We start from the raw sequence: 20,490 nt of genomic DNA, 5'->3' as shown, positions 1-20,490 counted from the left end.
GGGACTGGGTGTTGTGTTGTCTTCATCATTTCATCCCCATCCGGCGCACAGGCCGCTCAATGTGGCGTCGAATGTAATAAGACCTGCACCAAGGCGGTCGGACCTGCCCCGCAAGCGTTCATTTCCATTTTTTACACCCAGCTGAAAAGTCAGCCCATCTGATTCTGATGCGGAGGACCGCAGTTCGGTTCCCGGTACTGCCAGGGATTTTCCCCTGATGCTAGGCCTGGGAAGGGGTGCAATCAGCCTTATGACGCCAGCTGAGCAGCTCCTTGACTGAGTAGCAGTGGCTCCAGGTCACGAAAACTGACAACAGCTGGGAGATCGGTACGTTGACCTCACACCCCTGCATACTAATCCAATGACACCATTAGCGGAGGATGACACGGCGGTCGGTCAGTACAGATGGGCCTGGCAGTGCCTATGGATGGAGATATATTGTAAACAATAACGATCCTACCAGATTTCCTATGGGTACTATGGAAATTACCCTTATGCTGCATTTTGTTCCGTTCAGTATGACATGTTGAAGTTTATCTATTAGGTTGGTACATTAGTTCATAGCGCTTCGGTTTTGCACTTTGGTATTTCGGTTGCTACGGGTTTATTTATTAGTTGTCTTTTTTTATTTGTAGTTCACTATTGAAATTTTGTCATTTTTTTCATTTGGATATAGTGAGTGGAGCTTTGGAGTGTAGAAAATGGAGTGGCATGTGGATAAATCAGAACATTTCGACATATTCTGCTGTTTAAGGTCAGTAGAGCGGTGACAGCACCGTCTATGGGGATAATATTACTGAACAGACCACGGCAAGAAAATAGTTTTGTGGTTTTGAGGATGATCGTTTTGACATTAGTGATTCTCCACGCTCAGGAAGACCTTTGGGGTCTGATGAAGATCTTCTAAACGTATTGATTCATAATGAACAACGTCAGTGTACTCGTGAGCTGGCAAATGTTACGGACTGTGAACATTCCACCATTATCCGACATTTGCATGCAATGGGGAAGTTTCAAAAATTGAGTGAATGGGTACCATGCTCTAAGCTAAAATCACAAATTAGTGGCTGGCCGTAGGTGCATCTCTGCTTGTTCGTCATTAATTGGCTCGTGAACAACACCGACCATACCTATCCTGTATCGTTACTGGTGACGAGAAATGGTATCTTTATGCCAACATAAAGAAAAGAAAGGAATGGTTGAGCCCAAACGAACCGGCAAATCCCCGCACAAAGACCTACCTGCACCCACAAAAGATAATGTTATGCATCCGGTGGTACAGCGGCGATGTGGTGTACTACGAATTGCTTCACTAAGGTGTAACCACCACTACTGACACTTACAGTCAACAAATGAGACGTCTTGCAGACGCAACCCAAGAACAACGACCGGGAAAATTGCTTGAAGTGGTACTACTCCACGATAACGCACTCTGCTAGACTGATAAAAAATATTACAGCTGCTCCATGATAACGCGTTCTGCTAGACTGACAAGAAATATTACACAGGAATTGGGTTGGGAAGCCATTCCGCACCCACATTATTCACCTAATCTTCCGCCCTCAGATTTTCACCTTTTCCGCTCTCTATCGAACAACTTTCAAGGAACTTCCTTTCCTGAAGCAAATGCGCTCTGAACATGACTCAACGAGTTCCTCGTCTCGAAACCGCCTGATTTGTACAGTCGCGGAATCGAGAAGTTACCCTAGCGTTGGCAGAATGTTGTGAATAATGAAGGATATCATATTACAGGTTCCTAAACTCTGTGTTATGTGTAACTGCAGTGTTTATTAAACTTACAGTAAAACGCTAGGAAATTGTGCAGCAACCCAATACATTAAAGCGTGAATTTAGTCTCAAATCTGATCCGAATCTCGATAAGCTGGTATTTTGTTCACTAGAAGACAGTGCGGAACTGTATCAAATTCCTCCCCGTCATTAATGGAGTTGCCAAAGCCTACGGCGCTCTGGATTTCATGCGAATTGACGCATGGTGCAGGGAATGGCAATTGAATCTCAATGTAGACAAGTGTAATGTGCTGCGAATACGTAGAAAGAAAGATCCCACATCATTTAGCTACAATATAACAGGTCAGCAATTGGAAGCAATTAATTCCATAAATTATCTGGGAGTACGCATTAGGAGTGATTTAAAATGGAATAATCATATAAAGTTGATCGTCGGTAAAGCAGATTCCAGATTGAGATTCATTGGAAGAATCCTAAGGAAATGCAATCCGAAAACAAAGGAAGTAGGTTACAGTACGCTTGTTCGCCCACTGCTTGAATACTGCTCAGCAGTGTGGGATCCGTACCAGATAGGGTTGATAGAAGAGATAGAGAAGATCCAACGGAGAGCAGCGCGCTTCGTTACGGGATCATTTAGTAATCGCGAAAGCGTTACGGAGATGATAGATAAACTCCAGTGGAAGACTCTACAGGAGAGACGCTCAGTAGCTCGGTACGGGCCTTTGTTGAAGTTTCGAGAACATACCTTCACCGAGGAGTCAAGCAGTATGTTGCTCCCTCCTACGTATATCTCGCGAAGAGACCATGAGGATAAAATCAGAGAGATTAGAGCCCACACAGAGGCATACCGACAATCATTCTTTCCACGAACAATACGAGACTGGAATAGAAGGGAGAACCGATAGAGGTACTCAAGGTACCCTCCGCCACACACCGTCAGGTAGCTTGCGAAGTATGGATGTAGATGTAGATGTAGACAAATAGAGCTAGCTGAATTTCGCAAGATCTCTGTTGGCGGAGTCCATGTTGATATCTCTGGGAGAGTTTCGCTGTCCAAAACCGTCGTAATACATCAACATAAAACTTTTTTCATAATTATACAACAAACTGACGTTAACAACGTAGGCCTATGATTATGGAAATCTGTCTTACTACCCTTCATGAAAAATTGAAGGACCTGCGCGTTTTGTGGTCGTTAGTTACCCTTCGTGGCTCTGGAGACTTATGACTGTATATGGACAAAGGTGGAAGGCTGCAATACCATAACTTCAGTGTCTCCATTTTTCATTTTCCGCAAGTTTCACTTAATGTTATTTTACGGAGTGAAAGCATAAGACACTGGCTATGATGCTCAGATGGGGAAGTTGGGCTAAGAGCATCAAGGATAAACTATGGAGGAATTTGGTGTGTGTCGACTAGGTTGGAACCTGACCATTGTCCTGTCTGCAGTATGCCAGCGTCATTAAGAGGCCATACGCCGAGTGACAAGTTATGGGATACCTCCTAATGTCGTGTCGGACATCCTTTTGCCAGATGTAGTGTAGCAACTCGACGTGGCATGGACTCACAAGTCCCTGGAAGTCACCCACAGAAATATTGAGCCATGCTGTCTCTGTAGCTGTTCAAAAGTGCAAAGTGTGGCCAGTGCAGGATGTTGGGCACGAACTGACCTCAAGATTACGTCCCATAGATGTTCGATGGAATTCACATCAGCCAAATCATTCGCTCGAATTATCCAGCCTGTTTTCCAAACCAGTCGCAAACAATTGTGGCCAGGGGACATGGCGCATAGTCATCTACAAAACTATCATAATTGTTTGGGAACATTAAGTCCATGAATGGCTGCAGCTGGCCTCCAAGTAGCCGAACATTACCATTCCCAGTCAATGATCGGTTCAGTTGAACCAGAGGATTCAGTTCATTCCATGTAAACACAGCTCACACCATTATGGAGCCTCCAGCAGCTTTCTCAGTGCCTTGTTGACAAATTGGGTCCATGGTTTCGTGGGGGCTATTCCACACTCAAACCCTAGAATCAGCTCTTACCAACTGAAATCGGGACTCATTTGACCCGATCACGGTTTTCGGTCGTCCAGGATCCAACTGACCTGTTCACAAAACCACGAGAGGCACTGCAGGCGATCAGCTTTCTCAGTGCTTTGTTGACAAATTGGGTCCATGGTTTCGTGGGGGCTGTTCCATACTCAAATCCTAGAATCAGCTCTTACCAACTGAAATCGGGACTCATTTGACCCGATCACGGTTTTCAGTCGTCTAGGATCCAACCGACCTGTTCACGAGACCACGAGAGGCATTGCAGGCGATCAGCTTTCTCAGTGCTTTGTTGACAAATTGGGTCCAAGGTTTCGTAGGGGCTGTTCCATACTCAAACCCTAGAATCAGCTCCTAACAACTGAAATCGGGACTCATTTGACCCGATCACGGTTTTCAGTCGTCTAGGATCCAACTGATCTGTTCACGAGACCACGAGAGGCACTGCAGGCGATCAGCTTTCTCAGTGCTTTGTTGACAAATTGGGTCCATGGTTTCGTGGGGGCTGTTCCATACTCAAATCCTAGAATCAGCTCTTACCAACTGAAATCAGGACTCATCTGACCCGATCACGGTTTTCAGTCGTCTAGGATCCAACCGACCTGTTCACGAGACCACGAGAGGCACTGCAGGCGATCAGTTTTCTCAGTGCTTTGTTGACAAATTGGGTCCATGGTTTCGTGGAGGCTGTTCCATACTCAAATCCTAGAATCAGCTCTTACCAACTGAAATCGGGACTCATTTGACCCGATCACGGTTTTCAGTCATCTAGGATCCAACCGACCTGTTCACGAGACCACGAGAGGCACTGCAGGTGATCAGCTTTCTCAGTGCTTTGTTGACAAATTGGGTCCAAGGTTTCGTGGGGGCTGTTCCATACTCAAACCCTAGAATCAGCTCTTACCAACTGAAATCGGGACTCATTTGACCCGATCACGGTTTTCGGTCGTCCAGGATCCAACCGACCTGTTCACGAGACCACGAGAGGCACTGCAGGCGATCAGCTTTCTCAGTGCTTTGTTGACAAATTGGGTCCAAGGTTTCGTGGGGACTGTTCCATACTCAAACCCTAGAATCAGCTCTTACCAACTGAAATCAGGACTCATTTGACCCGATCACGGTTTTCGGTCGTCCAGGATCCAACCGACCTGTTCACGAGACCACGAGAGGCACTGCAGGCGATTTCGTGCTGTTAGCAACGGCACGCGCGTCAGTCGTCTGCTGCCATAGCCCATAAACGCCACAGATTTCCGAAATGGAATATCCCATGCGTCTAGCTCCAACTACCATTTCGCGTTCGAAGTTTGTTTATTCCCGTCGTGCGGCCTTAACCGCGTTGGAAAGCTTTTGACATGGATCACCTGAGTACAAATGACTGCCCTTTTACACCTAATGTACGCGATACTATCGCCATCTGTATATGTACTTTTCGCTATCCCACAACTTTTGTCACCTCAGCGTACATTTCTTGCACTAACAAGAAACGCTGTAGAGTGTTCAAACGCGAGGTTGTGTTTGTACGAGTCCTCTACTTTGGACAGCACCTGTTCCGACATGTCACACGAACACCATGAGCAACGTATAACTCTTCAATTTGAGACGTTGAACAACGTGATGGGGCTCCCACACGCTAACGCCGAGCATTTCCTTCTTACTTAGTTATTCAGGATGCTTATACTTGACGCTATAACAGATCGCCCCGCTTCAGCTTAGCAGCAGAACGGAACTTGAGAGGACGTACCTGTTTTTGAATCCAATGTACGCGTATCTGGTATCGACTGTGTCATATTGGTCAGAAGGGGGCTTGTCAGGCAGCACCTCCTTCTTCTTCGGGCGTTCCTCCACCTGGAACAGCAGAACCAGCGGAGTGCACGGAGACCTGGACTCCAGCAACAACAAAAATGTCCTGTGAGACGCGACTCACCTCAGGTTGCTCAGAGGGCGCCTCTTCTTCTGGTTTGGGCCCACCTGCAACATCGAGAAGCGTGATAACGGAAGCAATACTGGCTGAACTGAAGTCATTAATTAATTTTGTGTAAACCCAAGTTAACCGCAACACTGAATCAATGTCTCACTAACGTATCAAATACATAAGAGTACAAATTAACCTTGAAGACACTGAGCCAGTGAATGAGTTTTGATATTTAGGGCAGATTAAGTCAAAGGCTACATGGATAGGAAAAACAATAAACAGAAGATTAAAAGTAGCGTGGAGTACTAATAGTAAACTAAATTGACTTTTCAAAAGTAAGCTACTGATGCGTCATAGGAAAGTTGACAATCAGTGTATGTTACAAGTTTTGACTTAACAGTCTTTTTACTGTCGAACTTGATTGCTATTTTTTTAAATGACCAATTTTAGTTCAACATGAACCATCCTAAGCTCTGCAGACAACAGTAAAATAACTTACTTGCTCACTCTTATTCTCCTGTATCCACAAACTGCAATCGGTTTGCCGGCCGGTGTGGCAGAGCGGTTCTAGGCGCTTCAGTCTGGAACCGCGCGACCGCTGCGGTCGCAGGTTCGAATCCTGCCTCTGGCATGGATGTGTGTGATGTTCTTAGGTTAGTTAGGATTGAGTAGTTCTAAGTTCTAGGGGACTTATGACCTCAAATGTTGAGTCCCATAGTGCTCAGAGCCATTTGACCCATTTTTTTGCAATCGGTTTTTGGACACATCAAGTAGCCTCCTCCACAGCGTTCTGACCTTGGCATCTTCTTCCTCTGCTCCCAGTATTTGATGATCCTTGGCCACCTGACCTCCATGTTACTTTTGGTCTGCCTAAAGGTGTCTGCCCTTCGCATTTCTTCTCCGACACTTCTCTCAATCTTGACCCTTCCTCTCTTCTATAGATATGCCTGGCCCATCTCAGATTTCTTGTCTTTGCTTCCGCAGCAATATCTGGTTCAGTATATAACTCCCTGAGCTCCCTGTTTTTTCTTCTTCAAAAATGGTTCAAATGGCTCTGAGCACTATGGGACTTAACATCTGAGGTCATCAGTCCCCTAGTCCTAGAACTACTTAAACCTAACTAACCTAAGGACATCACACACCCATGTCCGAGGCAGGATTCGAACCTGCGACCGTAGCGGTCGCGCGGTTTCAGACTGAAGCGCCTAGAACCGCTAGGCCACACAGGTCGGCTTTTCTTCTTCGCCATTCTCCTCCCTCACAAATTGGTCCAAATCTCTTCCGGAGGATTTTATTTTCGGAAGCCTTTATCTACCTCTTCGTACACTTATCTACTCTTCATATTTCTGCCTCATATAGTGACAGTGGTCTGATTATAGTTTTATGTATCCTTATTTTAGTTCCTCTAGGTAAAAATTTTATTTGACAGCAGTTTGTTGAGTGAATATGTTCCTCTGGATTCCGCTTTTATCCTCGCTTTTATTTCGTGTTTCTCATCATTACTGTTATTTACTTCGACCCCCCCTCTCCCCCCCCCCCCCCTCGCAGATGTTTAAAGTGGTCTGCTTCTTCTAAAGCGTGGTCATCAATCTGTATGGTTTCCCGCCTCTTTGTCTTGTAATTCCTTTCTACGCTCATGAATTTTATTGTCTCTTCATTTGCCTTTAATCCACTTTCCTTTGCTTTTTGAAATAACTTTCTTGCCGGTATCAAATGTAGTCCCGAAATTTCATTACTATACCTTAATTATTTTTTGGTGCTGCGATTTTTTTCTGTCCCTGTATAGCAGCAATATCTATGGTCTGACGGCATTACTTGGCATCTTCAGTGTGGATGCACCGTAGGTCCGACTTCTTGCAGGAATCGTGCGAGATGCTGCGACCAGTGAGGACGGGAGGGTGCTACGGGAGTTGTGTGCGACAAGTTGGGAATTTTGGCTGGACAGGAAGCTTCTTCGTATACCCAAACGGTAGAGGTGACCACTCGCGTAAAGTGGGAAATCCGGGTTCGAGTGCCAGTACGGCAAATTTTCACTTGTCGTCTCTGAATTATTTCAGCGTCCTCATGCGGCTGACGTCAATATTTCTCTTTCATGATGGTACATTTGTTGTTATTCTTCACTTCAAGGAGAAGCCTTACAGCCTGTTTTGTCTTTACAAAAGTCACGTTTTCGTGGTCTTATGGTATCTCTCTTTGCCTTAGGTCTATAATGTGTTAGTATCTGACTATTCTATGTGCCTCCATTCTTTCAAAATGCTTATTCCGTTGTGTTATCGTGTATTCTATTCTTCTATTCATGAAAAATATGTTTAATTCTTTCCTTATTCCATAATTATTTATTTTTTTATCTCAGAGAACGTCATTTTACTTTTTCAAAAATTTTTATTTCAGCTGACTTTGTCATTCTTTGGTTTTCCTCAGTTATTGTCCAGGTCTCACTTTTGTATGTGAGTACAGGTGTTGTCAGTACTTTGTAGAATTTTATCTTTGCATCTTTACGGGTTTTATGGCTGATGCTCTATAGTGCCACATATCATTTGAAACTTGTCATCATCATATTCAAAACTTATATCACATCCTAAAAACTGAAAACGAGATACCTGTTTAACAGATTTTTCGTTGGAATTATTTTAGAAGGTACTGGGTAAACGATTCTCCGTCTTTCGTAAAATTATTTGGTCGTTAACGAAGAGTGCAGTATTTAAATATGTTTCTAGCATTTCTTTTATTCTTGGTTTAAATGCTTGTTTCCACTGTCATTAATGTATACAGGTTGGTCTAGAAAGCTTGTAATGATGTTGCAGTCCAGGATGTGCCGAGAAAGAATTGTTAATTAAGAAATTCGATACGTTGAGCCTTTTCCGATTTAACCAACAATGAAGTTAGCCAATCAAGTCACTGCGGGCCCGGATTCAACCATCTTGCCAGATACAATTGCTGTCAGTTGTTCTCATAGCGTAGACAGACGAGCACAAGACTTCTCAGCCATTGGCTCGGGTTCGACTCTTACTACAGTCCTATGTCCGATTTTTGTATTGCTATCTTTTTTCCATTTCAGGAACCAAACGAAGAACACGTTTGGCGAGATCGTCTCTGGCGGGCCACTTGAATCTGCACACTCGACGATCTGACTGGCTGACTTAAGTGCTAATTAAATCGGAAACGGCGCAACGTATCGAATTTTTTTCTTAACCATGATTTCTCAGCAGATCCCATTCCTCCTTGTCGTACTCCCCTGTTGATTGCTATGGTCCTGTTCTCTTTTGCCTGTATTAATTAAAATTTCGTAGTTTAAATACAAACATTTTATCACTCATATTAAATGCTTAGAGAAACCTTCTCTACATTATATTCCGCAGCATATAGCCTACATATTCACCCTATCGAAGGCTATTTCACAATGTACATTTGCTTTATGAACCTCCAATTTATGTTCTCGTTTCCTTTCCATGATCCGTCACTCTACTGTAAAATTGTCACTGCATAATTGTTCTTTTATAAAACCATTTTTTCTCCAGTAAGCTATTCTTTTCAGTCTGTTATTAATTGTTCGTGCATGTAATTTATAGCCATTGTGAATTATAGACTAATTCGTATGCAATTTTCACAAGTTTTACAGAATCCTTTTTTGTAGAGTATGTTTGTCGTCCCTAGCTGGGACCTCGCCGGGACACTCTGAGATGCAGGTGCAGAAATGAAGTAAAAAAATTATTTAATATAATACAAATCTCACACAGCACCTCCTGATCCGTAGCTCTTTTCTTGACAACAGACCACTGTTTTGTGTAATCATACGAAAAATGACGCTTTCTCTTTCCAACCTTACGCGTTTTCGTAAGCTATGACAAAATAAGTTCATTAGACGGTAAACAGTCGACAATAACACTTAAGTCATGGAAGTACATGTCACTATACACTTCAAGCCCTGTCTACCCTTCAAGAAACACAATAAACATTACTAACGTGCACTCGTTGTTCGTATTACGTTTACAATCGTCTTGTCAGATCGCTGTTCGCATGGGAACTCCCGATTCTTCCCCATGTCGTCACTTAAATAGTTCCAGATACGTACTATTGGAGAAATCTGGTACTTTCTACAGATCTCCAAGGTGCTTGCATCGTCGATACAGGATACACAACCTGCAACACCATCTGTGAGACGATATTGTCAACATAAACTTGTTGACACAGATAAAACTAACTAAGGCTGTATTTGCATGGTACGCTAACAGGTGGTGTTGCTTAAGCACTTGAGCCAAGCTCGTAACAGTATTTTGCAAAATCGGGACAAAATTGAGTGTTGTCGGGACCCGTAACGGTGACGGTCCCGATACATCGGGACGGATGGCAACCTTATTAAATGGCTCTGAGGACTATGGGACTTAACTTCTGAGGTCATGAGTCCCCTAGAACTTAGAACTACTTAAACCTAACTAACCTAAGGACATCACACACATCCATGCCCGAGGCAGGATTCGAACCTGCGACCGTAGCAATCGCGCAGTTCCAGACTGTAGCGCCTAGAACCGCTCGGCCACTCCGGCCGGCTCGGGACGGATGGCAACCTTATTATAGAGTGATATTACCTCCGCCATTCACCATGAGTCGCATAACGTCTATTTCCAACGTTAATTTAATAAATACAACAGGCTCAGTTCTAACATTAATCCTCTACATTTGAGAAGTTCTGCACTAACATTATCGGGTCCTGCTGCTTTTCTATTCTTCATCTGCTGCTGATGGTATGGTATAGTAATTTCGTTGCATTTCGTAGAGTATTTCTTGTTTAATTATTTTACTGTTGTCTACAGACCTGGGGATGGTTCATGTTGAACCGAAATCGGTCAAAAAAAAAAAAAACTGAGACAACCAAGGCGGGCAGTAAAAAATCTGTTTTACACCCAGTGAATGCGGATATGCTCCACTGACATATGTAAATTTTTGCAAAGATTTGAGTTAAGACAGAGGGACATAGACTTCAAGCGTGGAAGTCATCCAAAATCAGAAGGTCACACTCGAGTGGAAAACATATATGTAACTGTAATGAAAATAAAGTAGTAGTGAGAAGGACTCGAAGTCAGGAGGCGAGTATGGATGTTGGATAGACCGAGGCAGTTCTTTACTGGATTCCGAGATACAAGAATAAAGCGAGACGACGAGCTAACAGGAGGTGGGAGGAGACATGCAGCAGTGGCATGAATGCATGTTTTCAAAACCTGGCACCGTCAGGTGAAGAAAGCACGGTGACACCATTAGTTATTACAAATTTTCATAGTCTTTATTGCAATGCCATCCAATAGTAGGTAGGTAACCGGTTTCAGTTGACCGGCAACCATCTTCAGATTTAAGAAACAATCAGAAAAATGGCCTTTGAGTACACAAACCTCCAAAAGATTTTTAAAAAATAGATTAATTTTTAAAGAAATATTAAATACAATAAAACACTATACGATACCTTCGTTGTTATTGGCACTTAGGTCATGAGACAGTGTTAACCACCATAACACGGGTACTATGAGTAAGTTATCGAAATATCCAAAATCTTCAAAAGTGAAAATGGTAGTTGGACTACCGAAACCGGTTACCTAGCTATCTGTATTACGATTAGGATTATTAAATATTGTATTGGATGTATGTAGCTGAAAGAGTCTAGAAGAGAGTTTATTATATTAGAACAAATAATCCCTCGGTCACAAATATTAAGTCAAACTTGACCAGGTTTCGACGCTACTATGAGCGTCGTCTTCAGAATTAAACTAACTGTTCTAAAACATATTAGATATATAATACATTAATAAAATTAAAGTTTGTACTGACTGGTAAGAGATGCAGTACTTACAAGTCACATTTTAAAAAAGATCTAAGCCGGAAAGGTGACGTCATGAATAGTTGTAAATAAGATGGCGAGCCGCTAAGGGCTGCTTGAGTGAACAAGGGTTGCCGTCTTATTTACAACTATTCATGACGTCGCCTTTCCGGCTTAGATCTTTTTTAAAATGTGACTTGTAAGTACTGCATCTCTTACCAGTCAGTACAAACTTTAATTTTATTAATGTATTATATATCTAATATGTTTTAGAACAGTTAGTTTAATACTGAAGACGACGCTCATAGTAGCGTCGAAACCTGGTCAAGTTTGACTTAATATTTGTGAACGAGGGCATATTTGTTCTAACATATTTCTGACACGGTCACTGAACGTTAGCAGCTATGCTCAAAGAGATTTTATTCATCAGTTGACGTCAGACGGTTCATAGCGTTGGCGATGTTGAAAATGACTTCTATTAGTCACCTACTGGCGATGGTATTTCGCAGAGTATTTCTTGATTAGTTATTTTACTGTTGTCTACAAAAATGTGGATGGTTTACCTTAAACCGAAACCGGTAATTTTAAAACATTGAAGCAATCAAGACTGAGAATAAAAAAGTCGAAATGACCACTGGAGGACGCAACTACCACTGTGGTTGAACTTTTGCTTTATGTTTCTGATATGACACCAAAAAATTAGATATAATTATCAGTTTCGGTTATTAACCAGGATCCTCAGATGATGACGCTTAACTGTAGAAAGCGGTAACTATACCTAAACGTTTCCACAAATTAGATAACTAAAACTGAAGTTTTATCCTAAGGTTTTGTTAAAAATCACCCAATCTGATAACTGCGTCTCAATCCTTAAGGTAAAGACGGGAAAATAAAATAGTTCGACTGTACTTGTCAAGTTCAAAAAGAATCCAGTAAAAAGCTACGTTTGTTAAACGAAAGCTACGAAACTTCGTGACTTGACCGACAGCTGATAGGAACTAGGCGTTAAAACTGTGTGCCGAGCGCAATATCGCCAGTTGCAATTGCGCAACCATAAAACAAAGTCAGACAGGCTCGCGAAGTGTCGTGCAAAGCAATAAGAGTCTTGAGAAAATCATGAGATAACACAAGTGTCTGACGCGGTTGTTAGGTCGGTTACTTCTGCTACAATGTCAGGAGATCTAGACTTAAGTGAGTTTGAAAGCGGTTTCATAGTCGGCGCTTGAGCGATGGGACCCAGCATCTCCGAGGAAGCGATGAAGTGGGGATTTTTCCGTACGACAATTTCACCAGCGTACCGTGAATATCAGGAATCCGGTAAAACATCAAATCTCCGACATAGCTACGGCCGGATAAAGATCTTGCAAGAACAGAACGAGACCAACGACGACTGAAGAGAATCGTTCAACGTGACAGAAGTGCAGCCCTACCGCAAATTGCTGCAGATTTCAATGCTGGGATATCATCAAGTGCCAGCGTCCGAACCATTCAACGAAACATCATAGATATGGGCTTTCGGACACGAAGGCCCACTCGTGTACCCTTGATGACTGCACGAAACAACGCTTTACACCTCGCCTGGCCCGTCAATACCGACATTGGACTGTTCATGACTGGAAACATATTGCCTGATCGGAAGAGTCTCGTTTCAAAGTTTGTCGAACGGATGGACGCCTACGGATAAGGAGACAACCTCATGAATCCATGGACCCTGCATGTCAGCTGGGGACTGTTCAAGCTGATGGAGGCTCTGTAATGGTGTGGACCGTGTGCAGTTGGAGTGACATGGGGCCGCCTGATACGTCTAGATACGACTCTGACAGGCAACACATACGTAAGCATCCTGTCTGATCACCTGCATCTATTCATGTCCATTGTGCATTCCGACGGACTTGAGCAATTCCAGCAGGACAATTCGACACTCGACACGTCCTGAATTGCTACAGAGTGGCTCTTCTGAGTCTGAAAACTTCCGCTGGTCGTCAGACTCCCCAGACATGAATATTAGTGAGCATATCTGGGATGCCTTGCAACGTGCTGTTCAGAAGAGATCTTCACGCCCTAGTACTCTTAAAGATTTATGGACAGCCGTGCAGGATTCATGGTGTCAATTCCCTCCAGCACTAGTTCAGATATTTGTCTATTTCATGCAACGTTATGTTGCGGCACTTCTGCGTGCTCGCGTGGACCCTACACGATATTAGGCAGGTGTACCAATTTCTTTGGTTCCACAGTATAATTGTAATGACGCACCACAGTCCCGTTTGGTTGCCCCGTGTCCACTAAGCCGAAGAAAACTTTAGAGTCATTACAATATTTTCTAATTTATTAAAATTTCTTCGTCAGTAGAAAGATGGTAAGCACACGGATGCTGAAGTTAGCGAAAGTATTTCGTACTGTTCGGGATTTGGGCTTATTAAATAAAATACCCGCCTCTGAAGTACTCGGACAGTCACGCGAAGGAATTTTATCAAATATAACTCATGCTATTTTTATCATTGCGAATACATTGCCAGAAGTAAAGCAGCATCAGGAGTGATTCAAAGAAGTGTGATAAGATGGCCAATTTTCAGGTGATATATATAACAAACCAAGAATGATGCTGTAGTATATCGAGAGGTTGTAACAATGGAAGATTGTAGTGAAATGCAGGAGGATCTGCAACGAATTGACGCATGGTGCAGGGAATGGCGATTGAATCTCAATGTAGACAAGTGTAATGTGCTGCGAATACATAGAAAGAAAGATCCTTTATCATTTAGCTACAATATAGCAGGTCAGCAACTGGAAGTAGTTAATTCCATAAATTATCTGAGAGTAGGCATTAGGAGCGATTTAAAATGGAATGACCATATAAAATTAATCGTCGGTAAAGCAGATGCCAGACTGAGATTCATTGGAAGAGTCCTAAGGAAATTCAATCTGAAAACAAAGGAAGTAGGTTACAGTACACTTGTTCGTCCACTGCTTGAATATTGCTCACCAGTGTGGGATCCGTACCAGATAGGGTTGATAGAAGAGATAGAGAAGATCCAACGGAGAGCAGCGCGCTTTGTTACAGGATCATTTAGTAATCGCGAAAGCGTTTCGGAGATGATAGATAAAACGCCAGTGGAAGACTCTGCAAGAGAGACGCTCAGTAGCTCGGTACGGGCTTTTGCTGAAGTTTCGAGAACATACCTTCACCGAGGAGTCAAGCAGTATATTGCTCCCTCCTACTTATATCTCGCGAAGAGACCATGAGGATAAAATCAGAGAGATTAGAGCCCAGACAGAGGCATACCGACAATCATTCTTTCCACGAACAATACGAGACTGGAATAGAAGGGAGAACCGATAGAGGTACTCAAAGTATCCTCCGCCACACACCGTCAGGTGGCTTGCGGAGTATGGATGCAGATGTAGAATTATAATGGGAAATTTTAATGCAAAAGTAAGACCATGATGGTAAAATCAGAAAATCTCGAGCCCAACCGGAGGCTTAGCGACAGCTATTGTTCACGTATTAAACAGGAAAACGGATCGTTGGGCTCATGTGGGTCAAGACCACCTCCCCTACTACCCAAAGTACGTCTTACTAAAAGCTTTTATATTATTACTTTGTCTGCATCCATTTCTACGTTTCTCAGATAAATTTCGGAAAACAAAGTAGCATGAAAATTGTCTAAAATGGCAAAGAATTCTAGAAAATTACAAACTATAAGGAGCGATAATAAAGTCTCCATCTGAGAGCGTAACTGCAGCGAATACGCTAAGTAGCGCGACTCCGACGCCCGCGACGCGCGTATATAAGCACCGACATGGAGGCAAGGGATTAGTGTGGAATTCGTGTCTTTCCGACGTGCGTGCCATAAATGTGGAAACGTGAACTATGGTGACGTTATTATCAATGCGTCCAAATAGGACTAACATCCTATTGTTCTTTTCTTGGCTGCAGATAAACAAACGCCGGTAGAGTCCGATCGGAGACTGAAGAATGTGTATGAGGCAGCATGTCTGTTGAAAACCATCGTTGTGTAATGGTGCGCTGTTGCTTCACGGTTACACACGTCCCCACCTCGCAAATGTAACACAGAATTTACAACTGAAGTGGGAGCCACTCGAGCACCAGCCCCATAGTCCTGATACCTCCGTACTTATCACGCCTTCGGCCCCTTGAAGAATGCCCTGAAGGATCAACGATTCCTGGCGAACGAGGATGCGCATCGGGCAATTGCGGACTTCTTCATGCAGCATGAAATGGTGTTTTATCAAACACCTTTTCTTGGGTTTATTGCTTTTCACAGTATATATAAATGACCTAGTAGGTAGTGTCGGAAGTTCCATGCGGCTTTTCGCGGATGATGCTGTAGTATACAGAGAAGTTGCAGCGTTAGAAAATTGCAGCGAAATGCAGGAAGATCTGCGGCGGACATGTACTTGGTGGAGGGAGTGCCAACTTACCCTTAACATAGACAAATGTAATGTATTGCGAATACAAAGAAAGAAGGATCCTTTATTGTATGATTATATGATAGCGGAACAAACACTGGTAGCAGTTACTTCTGTAAAATATCTGGAAGTATGCGTACGGAACGATTTGAAGTGGAACGATCATATAAAATTAATTGTTGGTAAGGCGGGTGCCAGGTTGAGATTCATTGGGAGAGTCCTTAGAAAATGTAGTCCATCAACAAAGGTGTTCCACTTCAAATCGTTCCGTATGCGTATTCCCAGATATTTTACAGAAGTAACTGCTACCAGTGTTTGTTCCGCTATCATATAATCATAAAATAAAGGATCCTTCTTTTTATGTATTCGCAATACATTACATTTGTCTATGTTAAGGGCCAGTTGCCACTCCCTGCACCAAGTGCCTATCCGCTGCAGATCTTCCTGCATTCCGCTGCAATTTTCTAATGCTGCAACTTCTCTGTATACTACAGCACACTGGATTCACGCGGTATACAAGTAAGAGAGAAGATAAAAGCCTGTGTCGATCCATAGCACCAACATGGCCACAGAACTTACATCTTACGGATGGATTAACGTCTGAAATGTTACGTAACGAGATACCTTGGAAGCTATGAGATTTAACGCACGACAACGAGGCATTGCTAATCATTAATTGCACTCGGACATTTCTGCACCCTTTCTACTTATACTCCGCTCAAAATGTCTCCCACCGCTGGATTCGAACCAGCTATCCGTACTAGCTTGTGCGTTACCTCTCTCTGTTATGAAGTCCAGTTCAGATACAGTGGATGGACAAAAACGTGGACACACCGCGAGAAATGCATCCTTGAACATGAATACAGGTGCTAGCCAAGTCTGCAGGTTGCACCGTGTGTTTGACCACTAATAGTAACTGTGTAATGTCCTCAATATGTTGCAAATGTCATCGTGGTCAGGAGTGTTATGTGTAGTTGTGAATGCATTATGTCGGAGCTCAGAACATTCGGTTTTTGGTGCTCATATTGTGGGTGCTTTCATAATCAAGGGAGCCGAAATGTTTAGTATTCCAAGAGAAACCGTATCGAAGATTTACATCGCGTACAGAGAAAGCCGAGAAGTATCATCCACTAAAACGAAATTTTCACTCTGCAGCCGAGTGTGTGCTGATGTGAAACTTTTTGACAGATTAAAACTGTGTGCCGAACCGACACTCGAACTCGGGATCTTTGCCTTTGGCAGGCAACTGCTCTACCATCTGAGCTACCCAAGCACGACTAACGACCCTTCGTGACAGCTTCAGTCCCGCCAGTGCCTCGTCTCCTACCTTCCAAACTTCACAGAAGCTCTCCTGCATGCCTTGCAGAACTAGCATTCCTGGCAGAGTGCTAGGTGCAGGAGTGTTCGTTTCGCAAGGTCTGCAGGGTAGCTTTTGTGAAGTTTGGGAGGTAAGAGGTGAGGTGCTGGCAGAATTTAGGCTGTGAGGAAAGGCAAAGGTTCGGAGTTCGAAATTCGATCTGGCACACAGCTTTAATCTGCCAGAACGTTTCATCATCCCCTAAGTCACAGCACGAACGAAGGTATGTGTGCCGCGCGGGATTAGCCGAGCGGTCATAGGCGCTGCAGTCATGGACTGTGCGGCTGGTCCCGGCGGAGGTTCGAGTCCTCCTTCGGGCATGGGAGTGTCCTTAGGATAATTTAGGTTAAGTAGTGTGTAAGCTTAGGGACTGATGACCTTAGCAGTTAAGTCCCATAAGATTTCACACACATCTGAACATTTTTTGAAGGTATGTGTTGAGTAATGATGACGGATGGTTATTGAAGAGGATTGTGACTAAAAATAAGAGAACGACCACTGGAAAACTCAAAGTAGAACTGAATGTCGCACTCGCACTCGCGAACTCTGTCAGCACCAAAAGAACATGCAGGGACCCCAGAGCCAGGGAATTGCAGCGCGAGCTTGAATTTAAAAAAATCAGTCACCGGTGATGAAAATGTCCGTCTCAGGAAAACATGGAGCCGAAGCCATGAAACTCGGACTATAGAACAATGCAATAATGTCATTTGGTCCGATCAGTCTTGTTTCACACTGATTTCAACTTCTGGCGGAGTTTACGTCTCAAGAGCGAAACATGGTGGGGGTTCAGTGATGATTTCGGCAGCCATATCACGGTATTCCATGGTTCACATTGGTTACTCTGCAAGGTTGCTTTACGTCCAAGGATTATTTTTTGTTTGGTTTGTGGGGCGCTCGACTGCATTGTCATCAGCACCTGCACAAAGTCCCAATTTGTACACAGTCCAATTTTTACACAGTCCAATCTAGCTACAGTCTCGAACGATGATGATGATGATGAGGAGGAGGAGGAGGATAACACAAACAGCCCCGGGTAGAGAAAATCCCCAACCCTGACAGGAATCGAACCCGGCACCCCGCGATCCAGAGGCAGCAACGCTCGCCACTAGACCGCGAGCTGCGGACATTCCAAGGATTATATGACCATTTTAGTTGATCTATCCGTTCCATGGAACAGCGTTCGTTCTCCAATGGTGATGCTGCGTTCCAGGACGACGGCCCCTGTTCACACAGCTCACATCGTTCGGCAATGGTTTTGTGAGAACAAGTTGAACGTCGCATCTCCCCTGATCACCACAATCACCAGATCTTTATATTGTTGATCCTTTGTGGTTTACACTCGAGAGAAGGGTGTGTGATCGCCATCCACCACCACCCTTACGAGAACTTGCCACTGTTGTGCTGGAAGAATGGTAAAAGATTTCCTTGTACATCATACAGGACCTGTTGTTATCCATTCCGAAACCACTGGAAGCTATTTTAGATTACAACGGTTTTCGTACACTGTATTAGGCATGGTAATGTGTTGTGTACTTGGCGTTTCCATATTTTTGTCCGCTCCCCTGTATTATCCGTGGAGATAAGTTTCCATATTTTTGTCCACCCCTTGTCCGGGGTGTTGAAAAAGTCTCTCCGCAGTGCCATATGACTGTTCGCCTGCATGGGTTCCTTCCCTTCAAATCGATGTTAGTGTCGGAACGGCCCACACAGCTGTAAGGAAAAAATTAGAACTTTTCCCATACAAAGTGACAGTCGTGCAAGAACTGAAAAATACTGATCGTGGTAAGAGACTGCATTATTGTCAATGGTTCAAAAATTCCGTTCAACAAAATGGAAGGGATATTCTTAATCAAACGTTTTTCGTTGATGAGGCGTGATTACATTTATCCGGGTACATGAACTCGCAAAATTCTCGTATGTGGAGTACTGCAAATCCATTGTGTATTCATAAGTGACCACTTCATTCTGTGAAAATAGGAGTTTGGATTGCAATTTCTAGATGTCGGATTGTGGGTCCCATATTTTTCAACGAAACAATAAAAGCACAACGATACTGCAGTGATATTCTGTACCCAATCATAGGAGAACTTGTGTAAAGTGAAATACTGAACTGTTATTTTCAACAAGATGGTGCAACCGCGCATACAGCTCGCGTTTCAATGTCACTGCTTGCTGTTTCTGGTGATCGCATAATTTCACAAAGACTTTAGCCTCCACGATCGCCTGACCTAAGACCACCTCACTTTTTCTTCTGGGGTGCAGCGAAAGCAACTGTCTATAAAAACCGTCCAAAATCCATCGATGGATTGAAAACTGCAATATCCTCTTTTACTGCTTCTGTTACAGAAGAAATGTTACAGCTTGTGTTTGGAAACATGATTAGACGAATTGAATTGTGTATTCAACAACAGGGGGGGACACTTTCAACATTTAATGTGAAAATTAGTAAGTAAAAATGAATTTTCAATAAATTAATAACTTGTATTTCACTGAGTTTCATTTCGGTATATTCACTGCGGCATACGGCACGCGCGGCTAACAATCATACGGCACTGCGGAGAGACTTTTTGAACACCCCGTATTATCTGTGGATACATGTTACTAATATAATTTTCACAGATAGAGAAAAGGAGTGATTTTGATTGTAAGCCCATCCTATCAGAATCATCGTGCTACTGCAGTCTTACAAGAAGTCCCACATATTTGAACGGCCGTGAGACTGGGTCCGTAACTAGGTACTAACCTGGCGGAGGATACACCGATTGTCGTCTGTTAATCTCGTTGCTCAAGGATGGCGGCTGCTGCTGCAGTTGAAGTAATCGCATAAGCCCTCTTGAAATGTGACGGTTTTTGCCAGTAGGATACCTTCACTCTGTCTACCCCGATGTTTGCTTTTCCGAAAGGAATTCGTCATTACTTAAGTCATCGCCGAGGGCCTGCGACTGAACATCGCACTTCGGCGTGCGACCTAACAGGTGCCGGTAACCACTTTCCTCGCACCCATTTGACTGCCTATCTAATCTGACGCCGGCAAACAGGTCAGCAGAACACATGCGAAATCAGTTGCGTCCTCAGTTCTCGGCGTCACGAAACCGTCATTTCGTGTCATGAGCGATAGAAAGGCTGCAGAACGTCAGAAATAACAGCACAAGGGCAGCTACTTTTCATGTCGATCCCTGTGTG

At 43.5% G+C, this 20,490-nt stretch overlaps 1 protein-coding gene across 3 annotated transcripts in view; it reads right to left on the bottom strand.

The window, feature by feature from the left end:
• Window positions 1–20,490, bottom strand: part of LOC124789971 (receptor-type tyrosine-protein phosphatase N2) — a 444,282-nt gene that overhangs the window by 114,998 nt on the left and 308,794 nt on the right. For all 3 annotated transcript variants that reach the window (XM_047257507.1, XM_047257508.1, XM_047257509.1), the window contains 2 exons: window positions 5,726–5,769; window positions 5,543–5,646 (listed from right to left, as the gene is read on the bottom strand). In XM_047257507.1, coding sequence (XP_047113463.1) covers window positions 5,543–5,646; window positions 5,726–5,769 — 148 coding nt within the window. The remainder of the gene's footprint in view (window positions 1–5,542; window positions 5,647–5,725; window positions 5,770–20,490) is intronic.

Source organism: Schistocerca piceifrons, chromosome 3 (genome assembly GCF_021461385.2).
Source record: "Schistocerca piceifrons isolate TAMUIC-IGC-003096 chromosome 3, iqSchPice1.1, whole genome shotgun sequence".
In the NCBI taxonomy this organism is placed as follows: Eukaryota; Metazoa; Arthropoda; class Insecta; order Orthoptera; family Acrididae; genus Schistocerca; species Schistocerca piceifrons.
This window is presented reverse-complemented; position numbering and strand designations above follow the sequence as displayed.